Source organism: Cebus imitator, unplaced genomic scaffold, assembly GCF_001604975.1.
Source record: "Cebus imitator isolate Cc_AM_T3 unplaced genomic scaffold, Cebus_imitator-1.0 Scaffold126, whole genome shotgun sequence".
NCBI lineage: Eukaryota > Metazoa > Chordata > Mammalia > Primates > Cebidae > Cebus > Cebus imitator.
The window spans coordinates 635,961-663,277 of NW_016107441.1; the positions used below are offsets into that span (position 1 = coordinate 635,961).

The following is a 27,317-nucleotide window of genomic DNA, read 5'->3' on the forward strand; positions in this document are numbered from 1 at the left end:
AAAAAAAAAGAAAGAAAGAAATGTGGCTAGTGTGATTGGGAGACTGCATTTTGAATGTTAATTAATTTAAATTTAAATTTAAATCTTAACAAGTTATATGTGGGTAGGGGCTGCCATAGGGAACAGTGCAGCACTAGAATAATGCCGTGTCCTCCTGTGACACACACTCATGGTCTCTCCTACTCTCCCTTCATTGTACCTGTGACATCTTGCAATTTACATTTGGTCGTGTCATTATTTAATGTATTCCTCCTGGTCTCTAAGGTCCAAAAGAACAAACCCTTTGTCTGCTTTGCCATCATTGTGTCCCCAGTGCTTGGCATGAGACCTGGTACACAGTAGATACATCATAAATATTTGGTGAATGAATGAATGAACGACCATGATTAATGAAAGGACATGGCTGCTCAGTCTGGTGCTGATAATGGTGTATAATGATAAAAAGGATTAAACCACACGTCATTAAATGAAAACAGCTACGTTAGTGCTCACAGGAACCATACACTCCCTGTGTGTAAACATGCCGGGTGTGTGTGTACAGGTGTATGTGTAAGAGCATAAATGCAAAGTTTGCATTTTTGTAGTCGTGTATAGACGTGCATGCTCGTGTGTTTGTGTGTCAGGATAATAAGGTGACTTAGACTAAGACACATGCAAATCACCCAGGAAGGCGGTTTCTAAGTCATTACTTTTTATTTTGAAAGATTTATGAAACTCTTCACATCATGGTGAGAGTTTGTATGATTAATAAGAAGCAGCTTTTTCATGAAATGCTTGGAGGTGAACGAGTTCTCAGCCTGTGAGATCCAACCATCCCATTAACTTTGAAGTTTCTCTTGATTAATAGAAGAAAAAAAGAGAAGGTGAAGAAAAGGCAGAACATGCTAGAAACCTTATGACAGTCATTCAAATGTGGGGAAAAAAAACAACCAATTCGCAAACTCCACTTTTTCTATTTTACAACGTTCTACATCTCACTGTTGATTTTGGCCTTCCTGGCTGAAACAGCCTCCCAGGCCCAGAGCCCCTGAGAAGAACCCTGATTCTCCAAAAGACAGAGGAGAAGCCCTGCAGGATGTGTGGACCACTTCCCAGAGAACTGTCAGTCCATGCTCCCAAAAGTTTGAACAAGCAGTCTAATGTGAAAAGAAGCTGCAATGAAAGGTAAAGGAGGAAATGGTGAGAACTGGGCTTATGTGAGAATCTCTGTATTTTCATAACGCAGCCCCAGAATCTTTCTCTCAATCACAGCCTCTGGCAAACCACGTTCCGGTTGGTGGGTTCTGCAGGGATCTCTCCCTCCCCTGACCCTCTCTCTAGTCCTAAAAACATCCTTGACAACATTATGTGTCTGTTACTTCCCTTTGCCCACCTCCAGGCCACCTGAGGAAGCCCACAGGCAGTCAATACCGTGAAATGAAATGAACACGAAGTCTGACATGGTGAGTATTAGTTTCAAACAGAATACTAAAGAGAAAAATTGAAGCTGCAATGTGTGTTTAAGGCAGAGCCCAGCAGATCCATGTCCACCCATATGCCAATAAGACAATGGGCAAAGCTACAAGTGGCAAGAGAAAAATGGGACTGTTAATGAGTGTGCAAAAGGCCTTAATAGTTAAGTTACAACTAAGAATGTCATGTCTCGGGTTAGAGTTTTCATTTTTAGCACCGTTAATGTATTCACTGAAATCTATGTTAGCACCTTGTCCCCAGGCAGAACAACAAACCGTCCAAACATTTTAAACATTGGGGGAAACAGGAAGGGGAGGGTTAAAGAGAGAGAATCCGGTACTGTGGAAGGAGTGGATTTAGATCACAAGATCCTTGTCGATATCCTCTGCAAAGCAAAAAAAGAGCAGGGTTAAAAATAAGGCTGTGTCAATGATGATGCACTTCCCAAGGAGTCGGTGGACTCCCACCCATTCCCAGGGGCAGGGGTCTAGGTGGCCATCCAAGGTCACCCAGGAAGTCAGTAACGGAGGAATCTCACTCTCCCTGTCCCGGGCCTGTCCTGTCTCTTACACACGCTGCCAAGTTACACTTCCTGTTTCCTTTCTGTGTGCCTGCCAGTTCCCAAAATAGTGTTTGGCATAGGGTGAATGCTAATGCCTGAGGAAGGGAAAGAGAAAGGGACAGTCGGATGGACAGAGAAGGATCGGGAAGATGCCGTGAGACAGGAGTCAAATAGGCAGACAGAGCAGAGAGAGGCAGAGAGGACAGACAGACAGACCAAGAGAGTGAAGAATGGGATATAACACCCAGCACCCCGGGAGCAGTGCCTCTGCCCATGCCCCTTGCCCCTTTGTTCACTCACTCTGCTTGATGCCGAAGCAGCCGGCCCATTCATCCAGAGCGATGTACTTGTCATTGTCCAGGTCACAGGTCTCGAAAAAGCGGGTGGTGCAATGCTCCATGGGGATGAGGGGAGCACGCAGTGGGGCCAGCTCAGTGTGGGAGAGGTACCTGCAGGGAAGGAGGCAAGGGAGGGCCTGAAGTATGGAAAAGCTCTGCGCCCAGCCTGGGGAGGCAGCCGGGGAGTTAGCCTGCCCCAGAGCATGGAGGAAAGGATGTTTAAAGCAGAACAAAGCTGGGTGTGGTGGCTCACGCTTATAATCCCAGCACTTTGGGAGGCCAAGGCGGGTGGATTATCTGAGGTCAGCAGTTCAAGACCAACCTGGCCAACATGGGGAAGCCCCGTCTCAAAAAAGAAAAAAATTTTGTAAAAAAAAAAAAAAAAAAGCAGAACAAAATAGCCAGCATCCACCACTGACTGCTATGAGACCCAAAGAACAGCACTGCCTCATTCGGAACCTCAGTTTCTCCTTCCAGCAAAGAGGAGGAGTTGGCCATAATTACTAAGGGCCCTCCCAACCCTAAGGTTTCATGGGCTCAAAAACAAAGGTCTTTTTGGTGTATTTGATTATTCTTTAATTGGCTGAGGACTGGGGGCGCAGAAACTTAAAATCAAAATATTCAGCACTTCCGCTATGGGTAGATCAAAATCTGGCACGGCACAACGCTGTATATTGTCTGTGGACACACATTTATACAGCCATGAATGCCTAGTAAAGGGTCTAAAAAGACACACCAATCTGGTGACAGTGCTGTCTTCTGGGGAGGAATGTGGGAAGGGACTGGAATTGGCAGTGAGGGTCGACAGGTGCTCTAAGCATCTTCACAGAGCTTCGCTTGTGTACCATGTAATGTCTGAGAGGGAGGCCCTCTGGATGTCTCTCCCGCTCTCCTCCCTCCCTATTCTCCCTGCTGCCCTTAGACTCCAAAGCATGCGTATAATTTTTTCTTTACTCCCCAGAGCCCCCAACTACTTGTCCCTAAAACACACCCCACCCTGCCGCCAAAGGTCTCCAGGGAACACTGTGACTCCAGTTGTCTTCTTAACTTTTAGAACTTCCAGCCCCACCCAGGTCACCAAAGAAATCACACAATGTTTGAACTGATAGGAACACTCTCCTCCCCTTCATTTTACTGGTGGAAAACCAAGGCCCAGGGAGGAGCAGGAAGGCAGACAAGGCCACCTACAGCTGCGGGACGGGAGGTGGAGGAAGAGGGTCCCCTTGCCCAGGCTGGAGCACTTTCCCAGATGTGCAGCGTTGTACCCCATCTGGAAGCTGCCCTCCAAGGCCCTCTGTTGCAGTGGGATCCAATTGCTTTGCCTGAGCTCCAGATGTTCCCCCTTGACTTTCCCCCTCCCTGCTACAACGAGTCACTCAGTTGGATCGCAGCCATGGCAAGAGCCTGAGAGAGAAGTGGCCAGGAGATTCCCAGAGCTCAGGAGACTCCAGCCCTCGGGATCACTGACAGGGTGGGTGGACTCCAGGCACATGGGCTGGACTAAGAGCGAGGGGTGAGCATCCTAGAGACGAGGTTCCCTGGGTATGTGAGTAAAGCAGCCCTTCCTTTCCCCTCTGTGTGATGCTCTGCTTCCACAGCCCAAGGACAAAGTAAAAACGACTGGGAAGGTGCAGGTGTGGCTTGCTCCATCTGAGGCTGAGCAGGGGCTCTCACTTCATCACCACAGGAGACGTTCAGAAGGTTGTGACAGGGGTATGAACAGAGTATGAGCCCATGAGGGCAAGGACCATGGCAGCTCTGATTGCTGTTCAATACCCTGCCTAGAATACTGCAGGGCACAAAATGTACACTCAATAAGTATTTGCTGCCTGGCCAGTTGCCTGCCTGCTCTGCAGTGCAGTTGCACAGAGCCTCATAACTCATTTGGACAAGGAACAAGAGCCCTCGAACTGGGGGCTTGCAAAATAGACGGGTTTTTTTGGATAATTTCCAGGGTCAGTTGGGCCCTGTTGGGGCTGGGCCTCAGGAGGGGGCTTAGACAGTGCCAGGTGGCTGCTCTGCCCCCTGGATATTCTGCTGAAGGACAGGGAGTGTGTGGCTGACCCCTCCTTGGCCCCTGCCACCCCCAGAGCCTGGTACTCCTTCCTCATACTCCCTCATTATCCAGATATCCAAGCCTAGTACTTGCAGGATTATGGAGCTATTTTGAGCTCCCATTGACTTTCGCCTTGGCATGAGAGCGTCTTGTTGCTTTTTTTCTCCCAGGTCCACATCTTTTCTCCAGATGCCTCATCCTTCTGCTCCATTCCCCAGGCAAACTGTGGATGCCGGGGCTGGGAGCAGCATAGGCTGCTGAGAGGCTTTCTGGCCATAGCTAGTGCACCTGCCAGCCTTGAGCCATGACTCTGTCCACTCCAGGGCCAGGGGTCTTACCCGTCAATGGGGTGCTGGTCCAGCTGGCCGAACTGCCAGTGCACAGGAAAGATGTACATGTTGTAGTTCTTCTCGAAGTCCCGGGCCAGCAGCTCCACGGGGTGGTCTCCCGCCTCCAGGCGCTTCTCATTCTCATGGATCTTCTTCACCTGAGGGAACAGAGACCGTGTGTGACAAGAAGAGGTCCATGGAGATTGTCCAGACCTGTTGGGCCCTCCCACCCCTGCCAGGAGACCAGAGCAGGCAGAGACTTGCCAGACCAAAGCTCACAGTGAGGGGAAGGAGGTGTCATATATGGGGACCAGCATCTGATTCACAAAAACAGAAGCCTAGGATGGTCTCAAAGAATTCTACGTATAGCTACCCACATCAAAATCACCTGGGGAAGGCGTGCAGTGGCTCACACCTGTAATTCCAGCACTTTAGGAGGCTGAGGCAGACAGATCACCTGTGGTCAGGAGTTCGAGACCAGCCTGGCCAACATAGTGAAACGCTGTCTCTACTAAAAGTACAAAAAAAAATTAGCTGGGCATGGTAGTGCACACCTGTAATCCCAGCTACTCGGGAGGCTGAGGCAGGAGAATCACTTGAACCCAGGAGGCAGAGGTTTCAGTGAGCCGAGATCAAACCACTGCAGTCCAGCCCGGCAACAGGTGAGACTTTGTCTCAAAAATAAATAAATAAATAAATCACCTGGGCAGTGTTTAGAATGCAGTTTCCTAGGCCTTGCTTTCTAGAGACACTGTTTCAGTGGCCTGAGGTTGGGGCCAAGCAATCTGCATTTTATCAGCATCTTGGGATACATAATATGCCATTAAAGTTTAAGATCCACAGGCTCCAAAGGAAAAAAAGGAATAGAGTTCTCTGTGTCTCTTTTGTTTAACGCTGGGTTAAACAAAGGGCGCAGGTCTCTGCTGCAGGACTTCTCAGAGCCTCTAAGATGTTAATGTGCACTACCAGCCTCCAAAGGCGGGAAGAGAAGTGTGTGTCCTGGGGCTCAGGGGTAAATGCACGCTCCAGAGCAGGAGGCCACCCCACAACTGGGGGACCAGTTCTAGGAATGGGACTGGATCTTCACCAGCACAGGGCCAGCAGGGCCAGAGAGACACCCTGGGACAGCTGGGAACAGCCCACTTACCCGCAGCTTCTGCTTCTCAGTCAGAAGGTTGTTGTCCTCATCCCTCTCATACAGGGTGACCAGGACGTTCTTGAGCCAGTCCCGCATGCGCAGGGGGAATTCGGTCAGTTCAGAGTCCAGGCAAGGGGGGATGTCTAGGTTCCAAACACGAGAGTGGTCAGTGCAGACTCTGACTCTCCCTGCCGAGCACCAACGAGCTGCCTGGGTTGTGCTCCCCACCCCAGGGCCCCCACCCACACCACCTGCACTGGTGGCCTTGGCACAGTGGCTCAACTTCTCTGGGCCAGTTTCTTCACAATGAGCAGAGGAGATTATGTATGGGAAGAATGCTCTAAAAATGCATTGTGCAAAGGCATGGCTGCTGCTTTCTCAGCCTGATCTGCTGTGCTCAGGGAAACGGATAGCTCCTGATGGCTCCTGCACCTTTCTGGGTGCTGGGCTTTGGGTGTGATCCCAGCTGATGCTGGGCACACGCTGTTCATGTCAGGTGTTGAAGCTGGGAGGCTGAGTAATCACATCTATCTACAGGCCCAGCTTGGCAGGGAATGGGGAATAGAGGAATCAGAAATATGTAACCACCAGAACTTTCTTAGAAATGATTCCATCCTGGTCTTTGGAACTTAGAATCCCAAATGTCAGACCTGAAGATTTCATCCAAGACCATGCTTTTCCTTTTTTTGTTTTTGTTTTCAGACAGGGTCTCACTCTGTCACCCAGGCTGGAGTTCCATGGCACAATCACGGCTCACTGCAGCCTTAGCCCCCTGGACTCAAGCAATCCTCCCTCCCCAGCCTCCTGAGTAGCTGGGACTACAGGCACATGCCAACACACCCAGCTAATTTTTGGATTTTTTCCAGAGACAAGATTCTGCCATGTTGCTCAAGCTGGTCTCGAACTTCTGAGCTCAAGCGATCCTCCCTACTCAGCCTCCCAAAGTGCTGTAATCCCAGCTACTCAGGAGGTGAAGGCAAGAGAATTGCTTCAACCCGGGAGGTGGAGGTTAGGGTGAGCCAAGATTGCGCCATGGGCAACAAGAGCAAAATTCTGTCTCAAAAAAAAAAAAAAAAAAAAAGACAGACACTCTAGTCTCACTGCCCAGGGACTGCCTACCAACACTTTTCCCCCCAACCCTCCTTCCCTACACTGTACCTTGTCAATTTTGTACCTGGAGCCCCACGAGGAGAACCTTGTTTCCCACCCCCTACGTACTTTTCTACACCCTGCACACCTGAGGCAGGTGAATGGCTCTCCTCAGTGCCATGGGGTGCCAGAATATACAAGACCCACAGTGTGGATGTTGCCTTGGAGGGGGAGCATGTGTGAGCTTGGGGGTCTCCCATGACCCCCAAGGATGCTAAACAAGGCACTTGGGCCCACCGAGTCTACAGCTGGTGTCACCAACCAAAGGTCAGACAGCACCCTGGCATCCCTCCCCAAACAACTGACTCCCAGGGTTCTGGAAGAGGGTGCTTATCCTCTCTCTTCGGAGAGCAGATAGGAATGTAATGGAGTAAAAGGGCGAGGATATGACAGTACTGAGTAACAGGGCCCAAAGCATACCAACAGCCATGCCCTTATTTTAAAGCATTCAAATTCAGATACTTTCTAAATATTTTGTAAGCCCAGGTCAAACATCATTTTTGCTTTACATTGTTGAAGCAAGAAAGATTCAAGTTAGTCTTAGAGAAGAACTTCTTCCTCATTAGAGAAATGAGACGTGGTTGTCTCAGATGCTAGTGACTTTAGAAATCCTCCCTGATGTTGACCTTCCCTAGTCGCTCAGTCCTTCCCCAGAAAGTGCCCTGAACTCAGTTGAGAGGAGCCGACTCATAGACAATTACCTCATTTTATCAATGGGAACTCTGAGACTCAGAAAGGGAAAGAGATTTGCCCAAGATCACCCAGCATGGAGGTGGCAGAGCTAGCGTCAGTGCCTGCTCAGGCCTCTCTCCCCGAGACAGGAGTCTGGAAAGGCCCAAGGAAGCTCACATTTGCAAGGCCCGATGTAGTCCAGGTGGAGCTTGTGGCCCTTCTTGGTGCCCTCCAGGGTGCACTTTGTGGCAAAGAAGTGACAGGAAGAGTCGAAGGTCTTGTTGTCATTGCTGCACACCTGTTGGCAAAGCACAGAGCACCCCCTCCTTCATTCCCAAAGCCATTCACTGATACCACTATCCTTGTCCATTTCAGAGATGGGGACACTGAAGGTTAAGTAAGGAATGTCATTAGTCCAAGGTCATACAGTGAGTTAGTGGTAGAGCTGGGACACAAATCCACTCTTTGGGTTCCCAGGCCAGTGCTCAGCCCAGGCTGAGGGCCATTGATGGTCTCTGAGAGGCATGACTGAGTCAGGTCTGAGATACGGGAAAAAAAAAAAATCCTGGAAGATATTTGAAGAGAAAGTTAAAGACAAGAATGGGGCCAGGCGTGGTGGCTCACGCCTGTAACCCAAGCACTTTGGAGGCCAAGGCAGGCAGATCACCTGAGGTCGGGAGTTCAAGACCAGCCTGACCAAAATGGTGAAACCCCGTCTTTAAAAAAAAAAAAAAAGACAGGAATGGGAGAGAAACAAGATGTTCAAAGAAGAGTTAACAAAATAGGCCTGAAATTGTTATTCTTAAAAAGGCCTGCGTGGCCTGCGTGTAAGGTTGGCCGGTGGCTTGTGTCTGGGAACTTAGCTGAGAAACAGTTCCCTGCACTGTTATAAATCCTTCCCTAATTGATAAGAGTGGCTCACTGTTCCTGAACTGTTTGTCCTAACAATCTGGTTTATGCAGAACATCTGCTTTTCTTCTGGGAGTCTGAAATTCTGCTGCGTGCTAGGACCAGCCTCCAATTAAAACTTTGGGTGCTGAGTCTCTAATGAGCTTCCCTGGACAGAAACATCACTCACATGTGGCTACATCTTTGTAGCTGGGATAAGAATGCACTCTAATGACCCCTCATGGGAGTAAGTCAGTCTCCGCCCAGATTCCTCCAGACCCTGCCCGTGTCTTTTTTCCTTATGATCCAGCTGTGTATCCTAAATATGTCACTTTACTAAACCTTAGCTGTGGGTACAACTGTATGCCAAGCCATTGGCGTCCTAGTGAATCTCTGCACATAGAGGTGGCCAAGCAGAGATGCTGAGGGCTGGACGAGGGCAGTGGCAATAAGTAACATGTTAGGAGGAGGGGAGCCTGTGTTGAACATCCTCCCTGTACTTACTCAGTATAGCTTATATGTCACTGCAGAGGGAGAAATGATGGGCACTGGTGACTGGGCATTGGGAGTGGGTGGGGTGAGGAGGAGGAAAATGTTAACAATGATGCTACAATGTGGAGATCTCTGGAGAGACTCAAGATGGAGAAGCCAGATGGAAGGCTGTAGGAACAATACTGGTCCCAGATTTGTCGCATGAACTAGACGGCCACTAGCATGATGGTGGGCATGAGCAGGCACTCAAAAAATATTTACTTGGATAGATGGATGGATGGAGGGATGGATGGATGGATGGATGGATGGATGGATGAATGGGTGGATGAACGGACGGATGGATGAAGGGATGGGTCCTACTGGAGAGAGAATGGACATATTTGAGAGATAATTTAAAAATAAGTAGCATTTAATAGATACTTGTTACGTACCAAGCATTTTCTGACACATCCCCACAACAGTCCTGTGAGTTAAGAACTATTTTTATCCTCTCTTTGGACATGAAAAAACTGAGACTTGAAAAGGTTCGGCAACTTAGCTGAGATCTCACAGCTAACAAGTGATGGAGATGAGGTTTGAAGTCAACCTTCAGTTTGACCCCAGAACTCACATTTTTGGACCTGATTCCTTGCTGATGCTCTTATGCTTTTAGCCATAAGAGTCTGGCATAGGGCTTGTAACCTGATGATGCTGTTTCAAGTCTTGCTGGTTGCTGCCAGGCAGCGCACTCTGACTCATCCATCACTTTTCCTATGGGATTAGGTCTAGGAAGGGGACTTCTGAGACTGGCGCTGGCCCATAGAACCGCCAAGCCAACAGTTTCCTGAGCAGACACTCTATATTCTGAAGTGCCCAATCCCTACCCCCCGTCCCTGTCCCTCAGCCCTCACCTTCTCAAACTCGCCAATGGGGGCTGGGCAGCTGGTGGGGTCCTGGCACACGCACATGGGCGTGTTGTTCTCATCCAGCTCGCACACCTTGCCATGTTTGCAGTGGTGGTTCTGGCAGGGATCTGTAGGGCAGAAAGACATGGAGTTAGCCTCACCTGGATTAGCACATCTACCCCCATCCTACCTGGACATATCTCAGGGCTGAAAGTCCCTGGCTGTGGCCCCTACTCTGGGCTTCGGGCAGCCCTTAGTCCTGCCTGCTCTTGCACTGAGCCTAGCAGTCAGCATTTAGGGAGCAGCTGGTTCAGTCTGGGGATTAGAGGTTTATTTCAAGATAGAGGTCAGGCACTTTTTGGGGGCTGGAGGCTCAGTCTGGGACCCAGAAAACTAGATGCCATATGGCTTCCCCAAAGATTGAAGCAACCATTGTGTTCCTGGGTCTCCACCGAACAGTCACAGTGAGGCATTTCTGGGTTCCAGAATAAGCTTTCTAGAATGGCTTAGAAAGTCAGCTGTTGACACTGAGCCAGGGAGCTGTGAAGCTCAACAAAACAGACTTAAGTGGCTGTAAAGGAAAAGGGAAAAAAGCCCCAAGGCCCACGCTGGACAATAGAACCTGGTAAACACCGGATGAGGTGGGCGAGGAGGCAGGAAGGAACGTGACTCAGTAGATATCCCTCTGTTCCAGTAGAAACCCTGTGCCCAGCTAGATCAAACACCATTAGCTATCCCCTCAGGATGAGAGCCTAATGTGGCCTTTTCCTTGCCATGCTTATTTTGAGTATTTTAATAATCCTTTACTGGATGCCTACTCAGCTTGTCTGAAAACTGCCTGATAGCCCTGGGATACAGGTCTGCCATCTTCATCAGCCCCATGTGAGAGATGAGAAACTGAGGCTCCGAGGAGTTAAGCAAGCTGGCGTGGAGAAGCTTAGGTTCAAAGATTGGTTGGACTGCTTCCAAAGTCCATGCTCTTAGCCCCTTGGGTATAAATGCCTTGCTCGTAGAGCTGGAGCCAGAGCCCCTAGGTCATTGCTCTCCCAGAGCACTAACGCATGGATAGCGTGGTATGAGTTATGTCAGGTTTCATTTCCTCGGGACCTCGTTTCCTTGGGCTGTGTGAAATAGAATGCGCTTATGAGTGTGCAAGGTCCTGATCTCTTCCTTAAGATCTACTCCTCTGTGGGGCACGAGCTGAGGCAGAACCAATGGGGGATTTCAGCAACCAGATGTGACCAGCGACCTCCACTGGAATGGGAAACTCAACTTTGGACTAGGGCAAAGAGCTATGAGGGGAGAAGGCCATTTCCAGCTGGAGAACTCTCCTTCCCACCACGTACATGGATGGCCTGTAAACCGATCTTGCCCGGATCCCAGGGGACTGAGTACCACAGCTTCTCAGTCGTTAAGTCAAAGCGGTGTTTCCTCCATAGCCCACTGAGGACCCCACCCTGCATTTCCACTGGAAATGGTAGGTCCTCACATAGGCTGTCCTCATGCCCCAGACCCCTAGGCAACCAAGGGCAGCTTGGATGTGCCAAGTCACAGGGAAGGGACATACTTTCAGCCACCACCTCCTCTTCGGTTTCCTCTGCACCTTCGTCAAATTCTCCTACTTCCACCTGGACAGGGTTGGCTCCCACAGATACCTGGAATTGAGGGAAAAGAAACGGTAAAATTGTCCCCACTCCCATCCCAGACTCATAAGGGTACCTGAAGGGTTTCAGGTCACAGAAAGCACACATGCAGGGTAGGGAATCCAGATTTAATCTATAGACCCGCTGTGTTTTATAGTATGCCTGGGATTCTGTTGAGCTGCCTTAGAGACCACCAGGGATGTTAAGGAAAGAGAGTGTGAAAGGAAAATATATCTTGGGACCCCAAAATCACTAAGCTAAGGGGAAAGTCAAACTGAGAACTGCATAGGACAAATCTGCCTCCCATTCTATGCAGTCATCCTTCTGAGGCTCACATGAGACAAACCCTTATCTGATCGCTTCCTCTACCTTGTTACTTACCTAAAAATGCAGATTCACTGAGCCAGATTAAATTGTGTATTCAGTGGAAGGCTGAACAAGGACTCAAAAGAATGCAACCAATTGTCTCTTATCTACTCCTAACCTGGAAGCCCCCACTTCTTGAGTTGTCCTGCCTTGGCTAACCCAACCAATGTAAAAGTTAGACATATTGATAGATGTCTCATGCCTCCCCAAAATGTATAAAAGCAAACTGTACTCCCGACCACCTTGGGCACAGTCTCAGAACCTCCTGTGTCACGGGTGCATCCTTAACCTTGGCAAAATAAACTTTCTAAATTGACTGAGACCTAGTTCAGATATTTGAGGTTCACAAGGGGGTGTCAACCTCCACCCCGACCAGCCACACCCGAGCAGCTCCCTTTTCCTCTGTTTTATGTTTGGGGAAACTGTGGATAATCATGGAAGAAAAATTATTTTACAGCTTAAAAAACAAAAATTTCAAGGTCCTGTCCCCCAAACGTAGGGTTCCATTGAAGGTTTGGGAAGCATTCAGGAGTGTGTCAGGATGTGGGGTATAGCAGGGTTTGCATCTATGCTATGTGTACGTGGAGATGAATGCCCCACTCTAGCACTGAGACCTGCAGCACCTGCCCTAATTTCTCAGTGCATAGATCTGGGTAGAGAGGGGTTAAGGGGCTATAGTCACTGCTCACCTACCTTAGTCACCTCGGCCATGGTTTCTTCTACCACCTCTGTCTCATCAGGCAGGGCTTCTTGCTGCTGGAAAGAGAAAGTGGGGTTCAGAGGGGTCACGAATAAGGCCAGCTTCACCTCCAAAGTGCCTGTGGCCTGGAACACAGGCTGGGGGAGCTGGGAGAGGAGCTCGCTGGAGATCCCCAAAGCTGTGCCTCACGAACTGCCACGGGTGGGAGAGAACAAAGCAGCAGCCAGTCACGTGAGCACCGTGGGATGCTCAAGCAGCTCCCATTTTACCTATTTTGTATCTGAGCTGTATACCTAACATTTAGCTTGAAAAAGTATTTTTGCTGCTTTGAATTCTTATAAAGTCTGAAAATCACTGATCCAGACCAATTCCCTCACTTTACAGATGGGAAAATTGACATCCAGAGGGGATGACACTGTGAATTTTAACAGATGTCATCATCTTCCTCACAGTGTGATACTATTATTATTTTAGGCCATTTTTCTTGCCATTTTAACTTGGAGTAGGAGGAAACAAGAAAACACACAACTTTGAGGCCCCTAGCGGGCTGAGGCTGCTTCAAAACTTAATGCCAACTTTAAGAAACTTTTGCCTACATCTACCAGCAGCCTGATCAAGATTGCCAGCGTCTGCCATCACTCCCACTTCTTAGTGAAGACAGGATAAGGGGATCACAGGTTGAAAGAAATTGCACTTTTTGCCTGCCCTGTTTCTTCTTCCTTTCCTGGCAAAGGCTTCCATATGAGCTGTAGATAACTACTCATGCCCTCTGCACGCAATGCTTAGAGGAACTGTCTGTCAATCAAGGCGCCTCACCCTCCCCTGGCCGAGAAGTCAGCTCAGGACCCAAGCTCAGCCAGATGGCTCTCATTTTTTGAATTTTTTTATCTGAGACAGAGTCTCACTCTGTCGCCCAGGTTAGAGGGCAGTGGCACAGTCTCTGCTCACTGCAGCCTCCGCCTCCTGGGTTCAAGCAATTACCTGCCTCAGACTCCCAAGTAATTAGAGTTACACGTGCCTGCCACTATGCCCAGCTAATTTTTTCTTTTCTTTCTTTGTTTTTTTTTTTCTTTGAGACAGAGTCTTGCTCTGTTGCCCAGTACAATCTCAGCCCTCGGCTCACTGCAACCTCCACCTCCCGGGTTCAAGCAATTCTCTGCCTTAGCCTCCAAGTAGCTGGGATTACAGGCACCCACCATCACGCCCCGCTAATTTTTGTAATTTTCGTAGAGACAGGGTTTCACCATCTTGACCAGGCTGGTCTTGAACTCCTGACCTCGTGATCCACCTGCCTCGGCCTCTCAAAGTGCTGTGATTACAGGTGTGAGCCACCCCACCCTGCCTCATTTTTTGAATTTTTTTTGTTTTAATCTTTACTTTAAAAAAGCTTTTTTTTTCTTTAAAGACAGGATTTTAACATCTTGGCCAAGCTGGTCTCGAACTCCTGACCTTGTGATCCACCCACCTCTGCCTCCCAAAGTGCTGGGATCACAGGCGTGAGCCACCGTGCCCGGCCCATTTTTAGAATTTTTAAAAACCTTCTTGGCACATTCTATCAAGATGTGAAAATTGCTGGAGTTGATTCATTCAGATAGCAACATCTCAGAGACTATCCATTAGCTCTTAGCCCCCAAAGCCTAGAGCTGCCCTTTTCCAGTCCTCCCCAAGGCCTTTAATATTATAATCTACCTCTGTATCTTCCCCCATGTCCTCCCTCCTCCCCCAGTTTAGTCAGATTGAAGTGTTGCTTACAACCAGACAACCCTCACTGTTTCAGAAACCAACACGTTCCTCTCTCTATGGCTTGAATCTCTCCTGACACCCTCCCCACCAGCAATCCCCAACACCCCGTCTCCTGCCTGCTTTAATTCCTCATGTGACAAAGAGGTCATTTCCTTCTAAAGCAATCCTCGCCTATTGCTGGGAAGCTCCGACTACTAAAAAGCTTATCTTAACATTACACGGAATGCTCTCTTCTCTGGAACCACCACCCAATGGTCCTGATCCCAGCTTTTCTCCTGAGCTTATTAACGTAAGAGAAGAAAAAAAAATTCTTAAAAAAAAAAAAAAAGAAAAGAAAAAAGAAAGACAACTAACTTGAGATGGGGAAGTCCCTGTCCCCTCTCAGCATCCAGGGCTGGCAGGCTTAGAACCCCTGGAGCTGGCAGTAGGAATAAAAGCAAAGAAGGTATCTTTAGGTACTTACAGGCGCTGCCAAGGCCCTCCCGGCCAGGCAAAGGAGAAAGAAGATCCAGGCCCTCATGGGTGCTGGGAACGCTGTGGAGAGGAGAGATTGAGAGTTGAGTGAGGGTGAGATTTCCTGATGGAGAGTTCCTTCTGAATTCCTGATATATGCAAGATAATGTTAGATGGTACAAGTTAAATGATAGTGGAAAACACGAGAGAAGGTTGGTTCCATTTAAAAGTCTTTCAATTCTGATATGAGAAGAAAGTCTCGGTTTGGTGCTAAGATGTCTTGAACACCTCCTTCATACTCTGCCTCTCTATTTTAACAAAGAGAAAACAGGCCTCCAACTCAGAGCTTCCACAGGAAATTAGATCCAGCTGGAACTGAATAAACTTGTTTTGGTTTTTTTTAATGTGTTTGTTTTTACAGTTTCCTTCTATTTATGACAGAGGTACACAGAGTTTTCCATTTATGGTAATGACATAAAATCTGCTTTTGTAATACATTTATAAAAGTTTTAAAAAAGTGATTCAACTAAGGTGATGGGCTAATTAGCCCAGTTTGGACAATGCCAAACCAGATATCTTCAAGGCCCCTACAATCTCTGATATGCTAAGATTATATTTTCCCCTAAACCTGATCTCTCCTCTTCCTCCTCTGTCGCCTCCTCCCCGTCCTTCCTACTCCCTCTGCAATGGGAGAAGTTAATAGGCAGCAACTTCTTGCCAATTTGAGACAATGAGATCCACATTCTAAAACAAAGAACAATAGTCTTGGAATGTAACCCATGGAAACTTAAGGGTGGCCACATTTTTCTCTATTCTACCCAGAAGGGACAGCACTTCTTTAGATCCTGTAGGGAAACCATCCAGATGCTTCCATATGTTGCAGAGGGGATGTTAGCTAAGATCTAGAAAATACCCCTGTTCTGGCAACTGTTAAGAAGCCTGTAATCCTAGCACTTTGGGAGGCTGAGGTGGGTGGATCACCTGAGGTCAGGAGTTCAAAACCAGCCTGGCCAACATGGTGAAACCCCATCTTTAAAAAAAATTTAAAAATAAAAATAAATTAAAAAAAAAAAAGACCTCATTCTCTAATTGCCAAGTTCTAGACTCTAATACTCTCATGAGTATAAGGGATGTTGGAGCAGAATCTCTTCTGAGGATTCAAAACGAAAATGCCATTCCTAACAGAGGCTCTGTGGTGGAAATATTTCACTCCTTGTGCTAACTAGAAGGATTTTCATTCTCGAGTGATTTTAGAAAGTTCTTCCTTTACCGACCTAAATCTGCCTCCCTCAAACCTCCTGATCTGTCTACCCTGTCTCTCCTGCAGCCACAAAAAACAAACCTGCTCTCTGTACCCACAAACAGTCTTCCAATCAGGGGCAACAGTGGCCATGTCTTCCCTCGTTTTTCTCCCAAAACCTCCCTGTCAGGCTCATCATCCTTTCTTTCTTCGAGGACTGCTCAATTGACCAAATGGTGTTGGGCGCTAACCTGGCATCATGGAGAAAAACACTCAGCTTGAAATTAAATGCCAGGGGTTCTTGTTCTACCACAACAGTATCTTGATTGATGTATTGGTTAAGTCCTTCAGTTTCTCTAGACCTTGGTTCCCCCATCTATCAATTGAAAGGTGTAGACTAGGTGAACTTTGAGGTGGCAGCCTGGGTCCTTAAAATGATCTTAAGCACATTCTGGTCTTGGCATATATCTTCTCCTCTGGGATCATCTGTCTTCACTTGCACTATAGCATTCGGGAAGCAGAAACAGGCAGAGGAAGAGTTGGCTTCAAAATAATCCTTTCTTGGGCTAAAAGAGAAACAAAACCTCACCCCCTATTGCATGGAGTGCATAAAATTAACAGAAATTTAAAGGACCTTGGGGTTTGGTATTGCTTCACAATGACCCCAACTTCCAGAGAAGTCTAGTCTCCCCTTTTGAGGTGACTTGTGGAATGTTCCTCCCTGCACAGTTGTTCACTTGTTACCCCAGGCTTGAGTGGAAAAATCTCCCTTCTTGCTTCCCCTTTGGAAGACACAAGATAAATAACTCCTGTATCTGGCTTGGGACAAATGGAACAGAAAAGAAAACATGAAGGAAAGACTTGTCTGAGATAGTTTGAAGTTGAAGGATCAAAGTGAAGTAGCAGCTAAAACAAAACAGAAGTCATTCTCTCTGAGCTACAATGACAGGGAAGTCACGTCATTGAAGAACTAGCCTAGCTAGGAGTGGAAATGTAAGAAGCTTCAGATCAGTAAGACAGGAAAGGAAGGTAGACATTTCCCTGAGTCTGTGTCCTTCATGTGAGCAGGGAAACCATGCTTCCCTGTGTGATCAGGGGAAGGTTTTCCTGGGCGGCTCTTCTGTCTGCCCTGCCTCCCTGTCTTCCTGAACTCCTTTCCCAGCTGCACACTCACCCTCCCTGCCACCCCCATCCCCGCTGTTCCAGACGGAAGAGAAAAATAACTCTAAGTCTTACAGTGCTTTATAATCTCTAAAGGACTGTCAATAACACGGTCCCCTGGAGCCTTCTGACAACGCTGGGAAGTAGGCAGACGGGCATGGAAGGGTTCTCAATCCCACTGTCCTGATGGGGAGTCAGGTTGAGAGGGAGGAAACACTTGTCCAAAGTCATGCAATGTTCAGGCCCTCTCAAAATAGGCAAGCATTCTCGCTCATGGAGTTGGGGTGAGCCAAATAGGAGTTATGCTCAGACAGGTGGGAGTGGGGGAGAAATACAAAGAGACTCTTAAGAACAGAACACAAAATCTTAGAGTCCTCCTCCAAAGTTTTGGAAGAAAACTGTAAAAACAAACACAAAATTTGGGTCCTGCCCAGGGCCTGGTGCTACACGACCAGCCCCAGGGCGCTTTTCCTCCAGGTGATGAGATGGGTGGGAAGGGAAGCAGCTGAACTACTCCAGATGCACAGCCTTACTCCCTGCTTCCCCATGAGATACCTCTCTGCGGCTCTCTAAACTCTCTAAAGAGGCCTGCGTCCATCCTGCAAAGCTAATGGTTTATAACAGTCACTCCAGCAAGGTCAGATCACAGTGTCAAAACCCAGCATTCAGAACTTATCAGCTGTGATCCTTTGTCAATCAAAGCTAGGTGTAGTGTGCTGCAGGAAAATTTAAATTCCCTTCATATAAATGACCAATATTAAATGAAAACTCCCTCCTTTGTCTTTTTTTTTCTTTTTGAGACAGACTCTCACTCTGACCCCCAGTGGCACAATCTCCGCTCACTGCAACTCCACTTCCCAGGTTCAAGGGATTCTCCTGCCTCAGCCTCCCAAGTAGCTGGGACTACAGGAGCAGGCCACCACGCCCAGCTAATTTTTGTATTTGTAGTAGAAACTGGGTTTCACCATATTGACCAGGCTGGTCTTGAACTCCTGACCTCGTGATCCACCTGCCTTGGCCTCCCAAAGTGCTGGGATTACAGGCATGAGCCACCGCACCTGGCCTCCTTCTTTGTATTTCTTCAGTCTTTGATAATGCATACGTTTATCATTTTCAAGGTGTTTTCATAATCCAGCACTCCATAGGGGGCTCAAGGCATGTCTTTCTGCCCAATAGTACAGATGAGAAGGCCCAGAGGAAGAAACCTGCCAACAGCTGATAGCAGTGAGTGGGTGGCAGGGGTAGGGTGAGGACCTATGCGACCCTAACGCACCACTGGCATGTCTCTACCTCTGCACGCTATTTCCCTTGGCAGCTATCCCCTCCCAGGAGGCCACCGGAATGGGGGTCAGTTGGGACTTGAACTGGCCTGAGTTGCTGGGAAGGAAAATGCCCAGGGCCAGGGGAGGCATCAGAGGCATATTTCCCTTGGCTTGGTGGCCATCAAATGCAGACACTCCTAGCCCCCTCCTGGCTGCCACAGCCTCCTGTTCCGTACATCAAGTCCCTTCCTTTTGCCTTTATTTGCTCTGGAGACTGCTGGAAACTCGTCCTTGGCTGCCAGCAGGACCTGAAGCTGAGGTCACTTCTCTCTCTGGAAAGACTGTGAGGATGGAAAAGTACAGCCAGCCCCCAAGTTTGTCCCTCAAAACATAAAGGGCCTCCTTTGGGCTCTCCCTAGACGTTAAAAAGCCACTGAATGTTAGAACAGGGGCGAAATCTCAGAATCGTAGAATCATGGACTGTGGGTCTCAGAATGATAGATTCTTAGAATGTGAAGCAAAGAAACTGAATTGCCGTCATTAAATCTTATTTGGGTGGAAAGAATTTTTAGAGTAATGCAACCCAACAGGACTTTCTAAGGTGATGAACACATTCTATATCTGCATGGTCCACTATGATAGCTACTGGTCACAGGCGGCTATTGAATGCTTGGAATGTTGCCAGTGCAAATGAAGAACTGAGTTTAAAATTGGGTTTCATCTTAATCCAATTTTTTATTTAAAAATTGTATACAAAAGGACTGAGGCCAGTCCAAAAAATCTTACTTAACCCAGACCTTGGTTGAGATACTGCAATGGCGAATAGTGGAAAAAAAATTTTTTTTTTTTTGGAGACAGTCTTGCTCTGTCACCCAGACTGGAGTGCAATGGTGAAATCTCAGCTCATTGCAACCTCTGCCTCCCAGGCTCAAGCGATTCTCCCACCTCACCCTCCCGAGTAGCTGGAACCATAGGCACAGGTGACTACGCCCAGCTAGTTTTTTTTTTTTTTTTTTTTTTTTTTTTTTTTTTTTTGTAGAGATGGGGTTTCGCTATGTTGCTCAGGCTGTTTTTGAACGCCTGACCTTAAGCGATCCACCCACCTCAGCTTCCCAAAGAGACGGGATTACAGTTGTGAGCCACCATGTTTTAATCAACTTAAATCTAATTAAGCACATGCGGTAGACAGACACAGGGTAGACAGAGTGGTAATAAACTATGAGGCAGTATAGGATAAAGGTAAGCTCATGAGCTCTGGAGCCAGAATATATAGGTTCAAATCACGACTCTGCCACTTAGCAATTGTATGACCTTCAGAAATCAACTTTACCTCTCAGGGCCTCAATTTGTTCCCTAATGTGTAAAATGGAAATAACAATATACCAATCTTGAAAGGCTCATGGGTGATTTACACAAGATAATCCAATTAAAGAGGTAAGCAATGTCGTCGTTGGGAAGAGCATCTTAAAGTCTGAGGATCCCAGAGTCTCCATTCCCCACAAGAATTCAGTGAAGAATCCCAATGTTTTGCAAGCCCAGGGAGAAAGAGACGTTTGGGTGGAACAAAGGACACAATGCCCCTGTTGGTCTGGAGGACACCAGCCCAGCTTCCAGAGGATATTGTGACAAAGCCCAGGCCCAGGGCTGGCCTCTTTCTCGGGCAGCTGACATCAGCCAAGCATCTCACTCCCACTATCTGGCTTGGAAACAAGGACTCCAAAAGCACATGTTGCTGATAAACAAGCCCAAAGAGAGGAAAACAAGTCTAGAGTCTAATAAAGGAAGCCATGAGCCAGGCCCTCCAGGGAGTTGGGACTCAGAAGGAAGGAGCTTGGGCTCTGCTGACGTGGGGCCCGAGCCAGGCAGGCTAGAGAGGCAGCTGCATGCAGCTACAGTGGCATGCCTGCTCACACCCCCGGGAGCAGACACAAGCAGCTCAGAGGTGGCCTCATGATGTGGAAGTCAGGAGAGCTGACAGCAAATCAGCATGTCTCCCAGCTCACTGTGCAAACTTAGGGGAATCTCCTCTGCTCTCCAGAACTAACATCCCCAGCTTGTCTGTATAAGGTCAATGTTCAACATTATGTAAGCCAGAAAATCCTTTATTTCAATGAAGTCTTCTGCAGAGGTCTGATATTTCAAACAGCTGAAATCTTTTAGCATGTATCGAAACATGTCAATGTCTATTACCTATTATCTATTTAATCAATAAGCATGAAATTAAAAAACAAGAGCAGGCTGGGCCCGGTGGCTCATGTCTATAATCCCAGCACTTTGGGAGGCCGACCTGGGTGGATTGGGTGGATCACCTGAGGTCAGGTGTTCGAGACCAGCCTGACCAACATGGTGAAACCCCATCTCTACTAAAAACACAAAATATTTGCCAGGCATGGTAGCAGGCCTGTAATCTCAGCTACTCCAGAGGCTGAGACAGGAGAATCACTTGAACCGGGAGGTGGAAGTTGCAGTGAGCCAAGATCATGCCATTGCACTCCAGCATGGGCAACAAGAGTGAAACTCCACCTCAAAACAAAAACAAAAGCAGATAAAAATGGAGTGGAGCTGGGGATTGGGAGTCCTGCACACAGGGACATTCCTAAGACACCTTGGAATATCTGTAGCTTCTCCTAGGAACACAGTTTGAAACCCTTGGGGCAAGGTGGTCCCTTAGGTTCTTTTCAGCTCTGATTTTCTGGACCAACTCGGGCAGAAGCTTTTTAGAGTATTACCTCTCTCCACTTGCCCCTTGACTCCCTGCTTCCACTTCTATTTCCTGCTGGAAGGGAAGAAGCTAAAGGAAACCTTTAAGGTGTGGTAGCTAAAGCTTAGGACTGAAGAGCTTCCGGGGCAACTCGGAGGTGGCTCCAGAGTTTGAGGCCAGAATCAGCCTGAGATTCCACAAAGACATCTGAGATGCCACGTTTCACTGTGGCTAGCAGAGGCTGGGGTGGAGCTTCAGGCTTCCTCCTTGGCTCCCTCTAGGGGACCGCTGCTGCATCAGGGTGACCACAAATGAAAGGATGAGAAATAACCTCAAAGTATCCAGGCTGTCACATCTGGAAAGGCCTCCGAGATCCCAAAGATAGCAAATACGTGGCACATGTGGCAAATACGTGGCCTCCACCTGCCCCTCCTGCACATGTGGCAGACATTACTAATCAATCGTTTGACCTCTTCCCCCAAAGTCTGGAGAGGCATCAGAATCCCAAACACAGTTCTTCTGGCAGCCACTACCAAGGGATTAGTGGTGTTGTCAGGCTGCATGAAACCTCTATGTGATGTCTCTTATTGTAGAGATAGAGAAATGGAGGCTTAGAGAAGGAAAATACCTCACTGGAGGTAACAGAACAAGCTGATGTCTGAGCCAAACTTCCAGATGTTCAAAAACATCCAGATGTTTACCTTGCTTTGCTTTTTTTATCTGATAGGTCTGAAATCCTAATGCCATGACTAATACAAGATGATCCAGAGGGTTACATGAGAGAGGTTAGTACCAAGTTTCTGAAAGAAACCAGCTCTAAAAACAGCTGGTGTCTATGTTCATGTCTTCCTTGTAGACATCAAGCTCATAGCTTGATGGGTGAGAGCAGAGTTGTTTTACTGTCTAAGCTCCCAGCTGAGGAGAGGCTGTTTTTCGAAATAATTCTGTCAAGTCGCTACGTGCTGGCCCTGGCCCTGCACAGCCCAGCTGTCCCTGGATTCAGGATTGGGGTTGGGAGGGAGGGAGGCAAGGAGGGAGAGAGGAAAGGAGAGAAGCATCAGGTTCTGTGCTGTAGAAACAAGGTCCTTAGGGTTGCTACAAGCTCAAGGCTGCTTTTCCCTTCTCTCCTTTGAGATTGACATTTGGGAGAGAGCCAGCTAGAAGCAAGGGAGCAGCTGCCTATAACCACATCACATCCGGCCTTTGGGCCTAATGACAAAGCCATATGGACTAGAATAGGCAGTGCAGGCCAGCCAAGGGAGAGACCAAGTGCTGCTCATCGCTTAGTGTCCACGGGGCTTGTGTGCCTGAGTTTGGTTCCATACTGAACCAATGTTGGGGGGAAGACAAGGTGAGTAGAAACAGTTCCAAACACCTGGAAGTTTGGCTCAGACGCCAGCTTGCTGTGTGACCTCCAGTTGAGTTATTTCCTTTTCCTGAGCCTCAGTATCTCTCTCTTTGAGACATAGAGGTATTCGGGTGTCATATGTAGGTTACACATCTGTCTTATTGTCATGATCCACATTATATTTGACTGCACATCCATGTGTGACTACAAGTAGCAGTGTGTGTTTATACACCTGATGGTGTGTCTGTGTAAGATACATACAGCCTGACTCAGCATCTGTCTGTTTCAGCCTGTAATAGGTGAGGGTCAGGATTTTCACATTCATTAAGATATATTCCTGGAACTTGTCTGTGTCCGTAAATCAAAGTGTCATCCAGGGAGAGATGTGTGAGCAAATGACTTTCTGTGTCTGCTTCTATAATGAAGCACTTATTTTTAGCTGTGCCAGTGGGTACCTGTTGATGAAATCAATTTTTACACTCTTCATCCCTACAGGTTTGTACCTGTCCCTTTTTATCTCTGCATATTTATCTACCTACCTAAATGACTTCAAAGGTCAAATATTCTCCTGTTTACCTCACATCCTCAGCTCTTTCCTTTCCTCCACCTTTCTGTCTTATTTATGGCTTGTTTTCAGCAAGGAAAGCTGCTCCCATGAATAGCAAACCCCAGCCACACTATTGGCTCTACAGATGGATAAGGATTACAGCATGATGGTTATGCAACCCAAGATCCCCTAGGCCATCCTTTCTTGTTTTCTTTTCAAGTAGGGGTGCAGCAAGAAGCTGTTACAAATGTAGGCCAGCTAGTTCTTCAAATAAAAGCAGAATCTGAGATTTAGGTTTATACGACTTCAGAGTTAGAAGGGTGCCTGGGAGATCATCTAGCTCTATTTAACAGATTGGGAAACTGCAGCCTCAAGAGAGCGAGTGTCTTTCCCAACATCAGGCACTGTGAGTTAGAACACATTTTCTTTTGTACCCTTGGCCAATGCTTTTCCTACACAGAGGGCACAACAGTCTTGGGAAATATGCAAGAAGGTCCCCAAATCAAAATGAATGTAAGCAATATTATGATTTTTAAAATTTGGCTGTCAGCACGTCTAGTAAGGGGAAGTTCTTTACAAACCCCAAGATGATTAAGCTGCCAGGGAAAATAAAACAGAGAATGATTTCACCAGGTCTTTGGATACCATTAATTCATCAGTTCTAAAACCCTATGCATTAGGAGGGAACGCCACAGTTTGCAAAGTGCTTCCCTGCCCATGTTATCCCATTTCTTCCACATACTATCTATCCCCTAGAGGTGGCTGCTGTTATTGTTCTTTATCTGTAGAGGGAGCGGAGCCCAGAAAGGAGAAGTGATTAGCTCAAGGTCAAATGGTATCTTCAGGGTACAGCCAGAGCTAAAACCCAGGTCTTCAAACACCCTTGCAAGGAGACTATCACTGCCCAAGGCTTCCCCAGAATTCTGAGAGATCACAAGGGCAGGGCCTAGAGTTTGCTGCAGTCCTTGAATTTGGGGGTGGGGTACATTCAGACTGATGTTCTAAGAGGGTTCCTAGCGTCCCCTCCCAGCCAGCAGGCAGAGACCCTGAAAAAAAGGTTACCATGGCAACTCGCATTCCTCGGAGAGTGAGTCAGGCAGAGAAGAGCCTTCTGGTGGGTGGGACTTGGAGAAAGTTTCAAAAGTTGATTCCTTCTCCAGGCAACCCCCCTTCCCCCCTCCCTCCCCCTCTTTGCTCTAGGCTTTGTCAACGTGGCAGCTGATAGCTGCAAGTTAACTCTCTCTGTCCTCAACCACTCCCATTTCAAAATGCTTCATCCTCCTGCAAATACACACCTTTGTTACCAGTCCTCACTCCATCCCCACGTCATGCCCTCTAATCCATTTGAGAATATCTTAAAGCTGGAAGCTATGAGCACCCATATTCTCTCTCTCTCTCTCTCTCTCTCTCTCTCTCTCTCTCACACACACACACACACACACACACAATGCATACAATTTTTAGGGACTTACAGATGGCTTAAGGCCCATTCAAACATCACTCCATAGGCCAGGCACTGTGGCTCACACCTGCAATCCTAGCCCTTTGGGAGGCCGAGGCGAGTAGATTACCTGAGGTCAGGAATTTGAGACCAACCTGGCCAATATGGTGAAACCCCATCTCTACAAAAAAATTAAAAATCACTCCATAAACTCTGGTTAATAAATCTTCCTTTGAATATTTTAGAGAACACCAAGCACCCAGAAGAACCTTCAATTCCAGCTTTCTTTCTTTACAGATGGGGAAGCTAAATCCAGGGTAGACACCTAAGATCACACATAAAATGTGTGCCTGAAGCCTGTGTCCTACTTCTGCTTTGCTTCTCACTAGACCACCAGCACTTGGCACATGTAGAAATTTAACCCTAAAGCATTACTAGTGAAAACATTTTCTCTAATGAAAAAATGCTGTCCTTTCCTGAGAAAAATACATGCCTCTCTGTTCCCTTTTGGGCAGACTGGGATTCCTGGAAGACATAATTCATCCCAGTACCCCCTTTCCCTTAGAATCTTTGGAGTCCCTTTCCCTAAGGAAGTCCACTTGACAACCAGTTTGTGGAGCCAGTGGTGGTGAAGAAAGGTAGTATGTTTGTCTGAAGAAGACCTGACACCGACAGGCTGGACACCAGTCTTGGGAGGAGTGCGGAAAGGGACCCTGGAAATCTCTCCTTCTTCCTTTCCCCCTTTCTTCCGAGAATACTTCCCCCACCACACTCCACCTCCCATTACACCCACGTCTTGGTTGATGATATCTGATGTCTGGGTTCTTCAGATCTAGATAGACTAAGGGCTACTGCCTGTGTTTACCATCCCAGGGAACTCAGGACAGGAACAACACCTAGCCCAAGACTGAGACTGTGATGGTGCCATTTCAGGCAGAATGGCGCTGGAGTCTGTGTATGCGGAGGAATAGGAGGTGGTGTTTGGGAGTGGGGAGAATTAGAGGGAAACAGAAGGCTTCCCGGGGGTGTGGATTAATGGGGAAGCCTCCCCCTTAGCCTTTCAGAGATCAACTGATTGTGCAAAGTCCCTTTTGGAAAACCGAGTCCCTGACCAAGATCCAAGTCTAGGAGGTTTCTTCTCCTGGAATAAGGAACAGGAGGACAGACTCCGGCTGCTGGCCTGGTCCCTGTGGCAGCTGTGATGGGATCAGATTACCAGGAAAGGAGGAAGCTGCCACATTTACAAAGGGAGCAAAGAGGACAGGCAGGCAGCCTCTAAAACCAGAGAGACAGACACAGAGAGAAACAGAGAGTGAGAAAATCCTCCTCTGAAGACATAGTGAGATTATTTTCCGTAAACCTATAAGGGAAGACAAAGTTACACAGTGAGTCCACCTTCCTAAAAGCAACAGGCAGACAGGACTAAGGAGCACGCTCTTAAAGCCAGCCGTGATGGAGCCTGAAGGAGAGGTGCATCCCTTAGAGCATCCCTCCCTTGCGCACAAGCTCAGGGCAGCGTGAACTAGGGCATCAGGTTGGTGCAACTACAGAAGGGAAAGGCTGGGCAGGGGTCACGCATACCTCAGTGGCAGGCAGGCAGGCGGCAGGCAGAGTGCGCTCTCCTGGGCAGTCTGAAGGTCTGCGGGAATGTGGAGGGGTTTAGAGACAGGCAACAGGAAACCACTCCGAGCGCTGGGCTGGGTCTACCTCCCCTCCACCCCGCGGTCCCTCCTCCTCCAGTCTCCTCCTTCCTCCGGCCTCCCCCTTCTCCCACAGCCAAAGCTGTCTCTGTCTTTCATTTCTTTCCTCCCCTTTTTGTGGTGGGCTGTTCTGACCAAACGCCCCAACCCTGCCTGCCCCATCTGTTCCGGTGCTGCTGCCTAAATCGACTCACAGTGCCAGGGCTGGACAGGCCTGGGGGGATCACCCAGAACAGCCTCTTTCTTGTTCAAACGGCAAGTGAGGCCTGGAGTGCAAGGAATTACTCAATGGCCCCCAGGGGCAGAACCAAGCCCAAGTGTCTTGATTTTCTAAACCACTGAGCTTTACAGGAGTCCTCCATAACATTAGGCAATGCTGAGAAGGGCCAAGCAATTCAAGGGGGTTGTATGTCTAAGATACGGGGTTGCTATTAAGATTATTAAGTCTTTAAAGGCAAGGCCAGGACTTGCCACTGTACAGACAAGACAAGCTGCTACTAGTGGTATTATCCTTGATGATTTGGAACATCTTCTCTAAAAAAAGAAATCCCTCTGGGTGTGGTAGCTTATGCCTGTAATCCCAGCACTTTGAGAGGCTGAGGCAGGTGAATCACAAGGTCAGGAGTTCGAGACCAGCCTGGCCAACATGGTGAAACATGGCCTCTACTAAAAATACAAAAAATGAGCTGGGCGTGGTGGCAGGCACCTGTAATCCCAGCTACTTGGGAGGCTGAGGCAGGAGAATCGCTTGAACCCAGGAGGCAGAAGTTGCAGTGAGCCTAGATCGCGCCACTGCACTCCAGCCCAGGTGATGATGCCAGACTCCGTCTCAAAAAAAAAAAAAAAAAATCCCACGCAAACTCCACTTGTACCACTGATAGACGCATAAGGGATTAGACATCTAGCTGGTGGAACTGTGCCACCAATATTGAACAGATAAGGTAATTGATGATATTAATGATAATCATTTAATCATAGTAGTAACAACAGCCGAGGTTTACTGAGGACTTAATAATCTTCACAGAAACCCCTTATCTTAGACATTGTAATTA

At 47.9% G+C, this 27,317-nt stretch overlaps 1 protein-coding gene across 2 annotated transcripts; it reads right to left on the minus strand.

Moving 5' to 3' along the window:
* Positions 1-670: 670 nt before the first annotated feature.
* Positions 671-26,443, minus strand: SPARC (secreted protein acidic and cysteine rich). 2 transcript variants are annotated; one of them, XM_017540514.2, is made up of 10 exons: positions 26,147-26,443; positions 14,876-14,946; positions 12,663-12,722; positions 11,528-11,615; positions 9,967-10,088; positions 7,874-7,994; positions 5,885-6,018; positions 4,747-4,895; positions 2,315-2,463; positions 671-1,837 (listed from the first exon to the last, which is right to left on the minus strand). In XM_017540514.2, exons 2-10 carry the CDS (start codon positions 14,930-14,932, stop codon positions 1,809-1,811), a joined length of 909 nt encoding a protein of 302 aa, XP_017396003.1. In that variant the 5' UTR covers positions 14,933-14,946; positions 26,147-26,443; the 3' UTR covers positions 671-1,808. The 2 variants fall into 2 exon arrangements, with proteins under 2 accessions (XP_017396003.1, XP_017396002.1); XM_017540513.2 differs by having other exon boundaries at positions 12,663-12,725.
* Between the last annotated feature and the right edge of the window lie 874 nt (positions 26,444-27,317).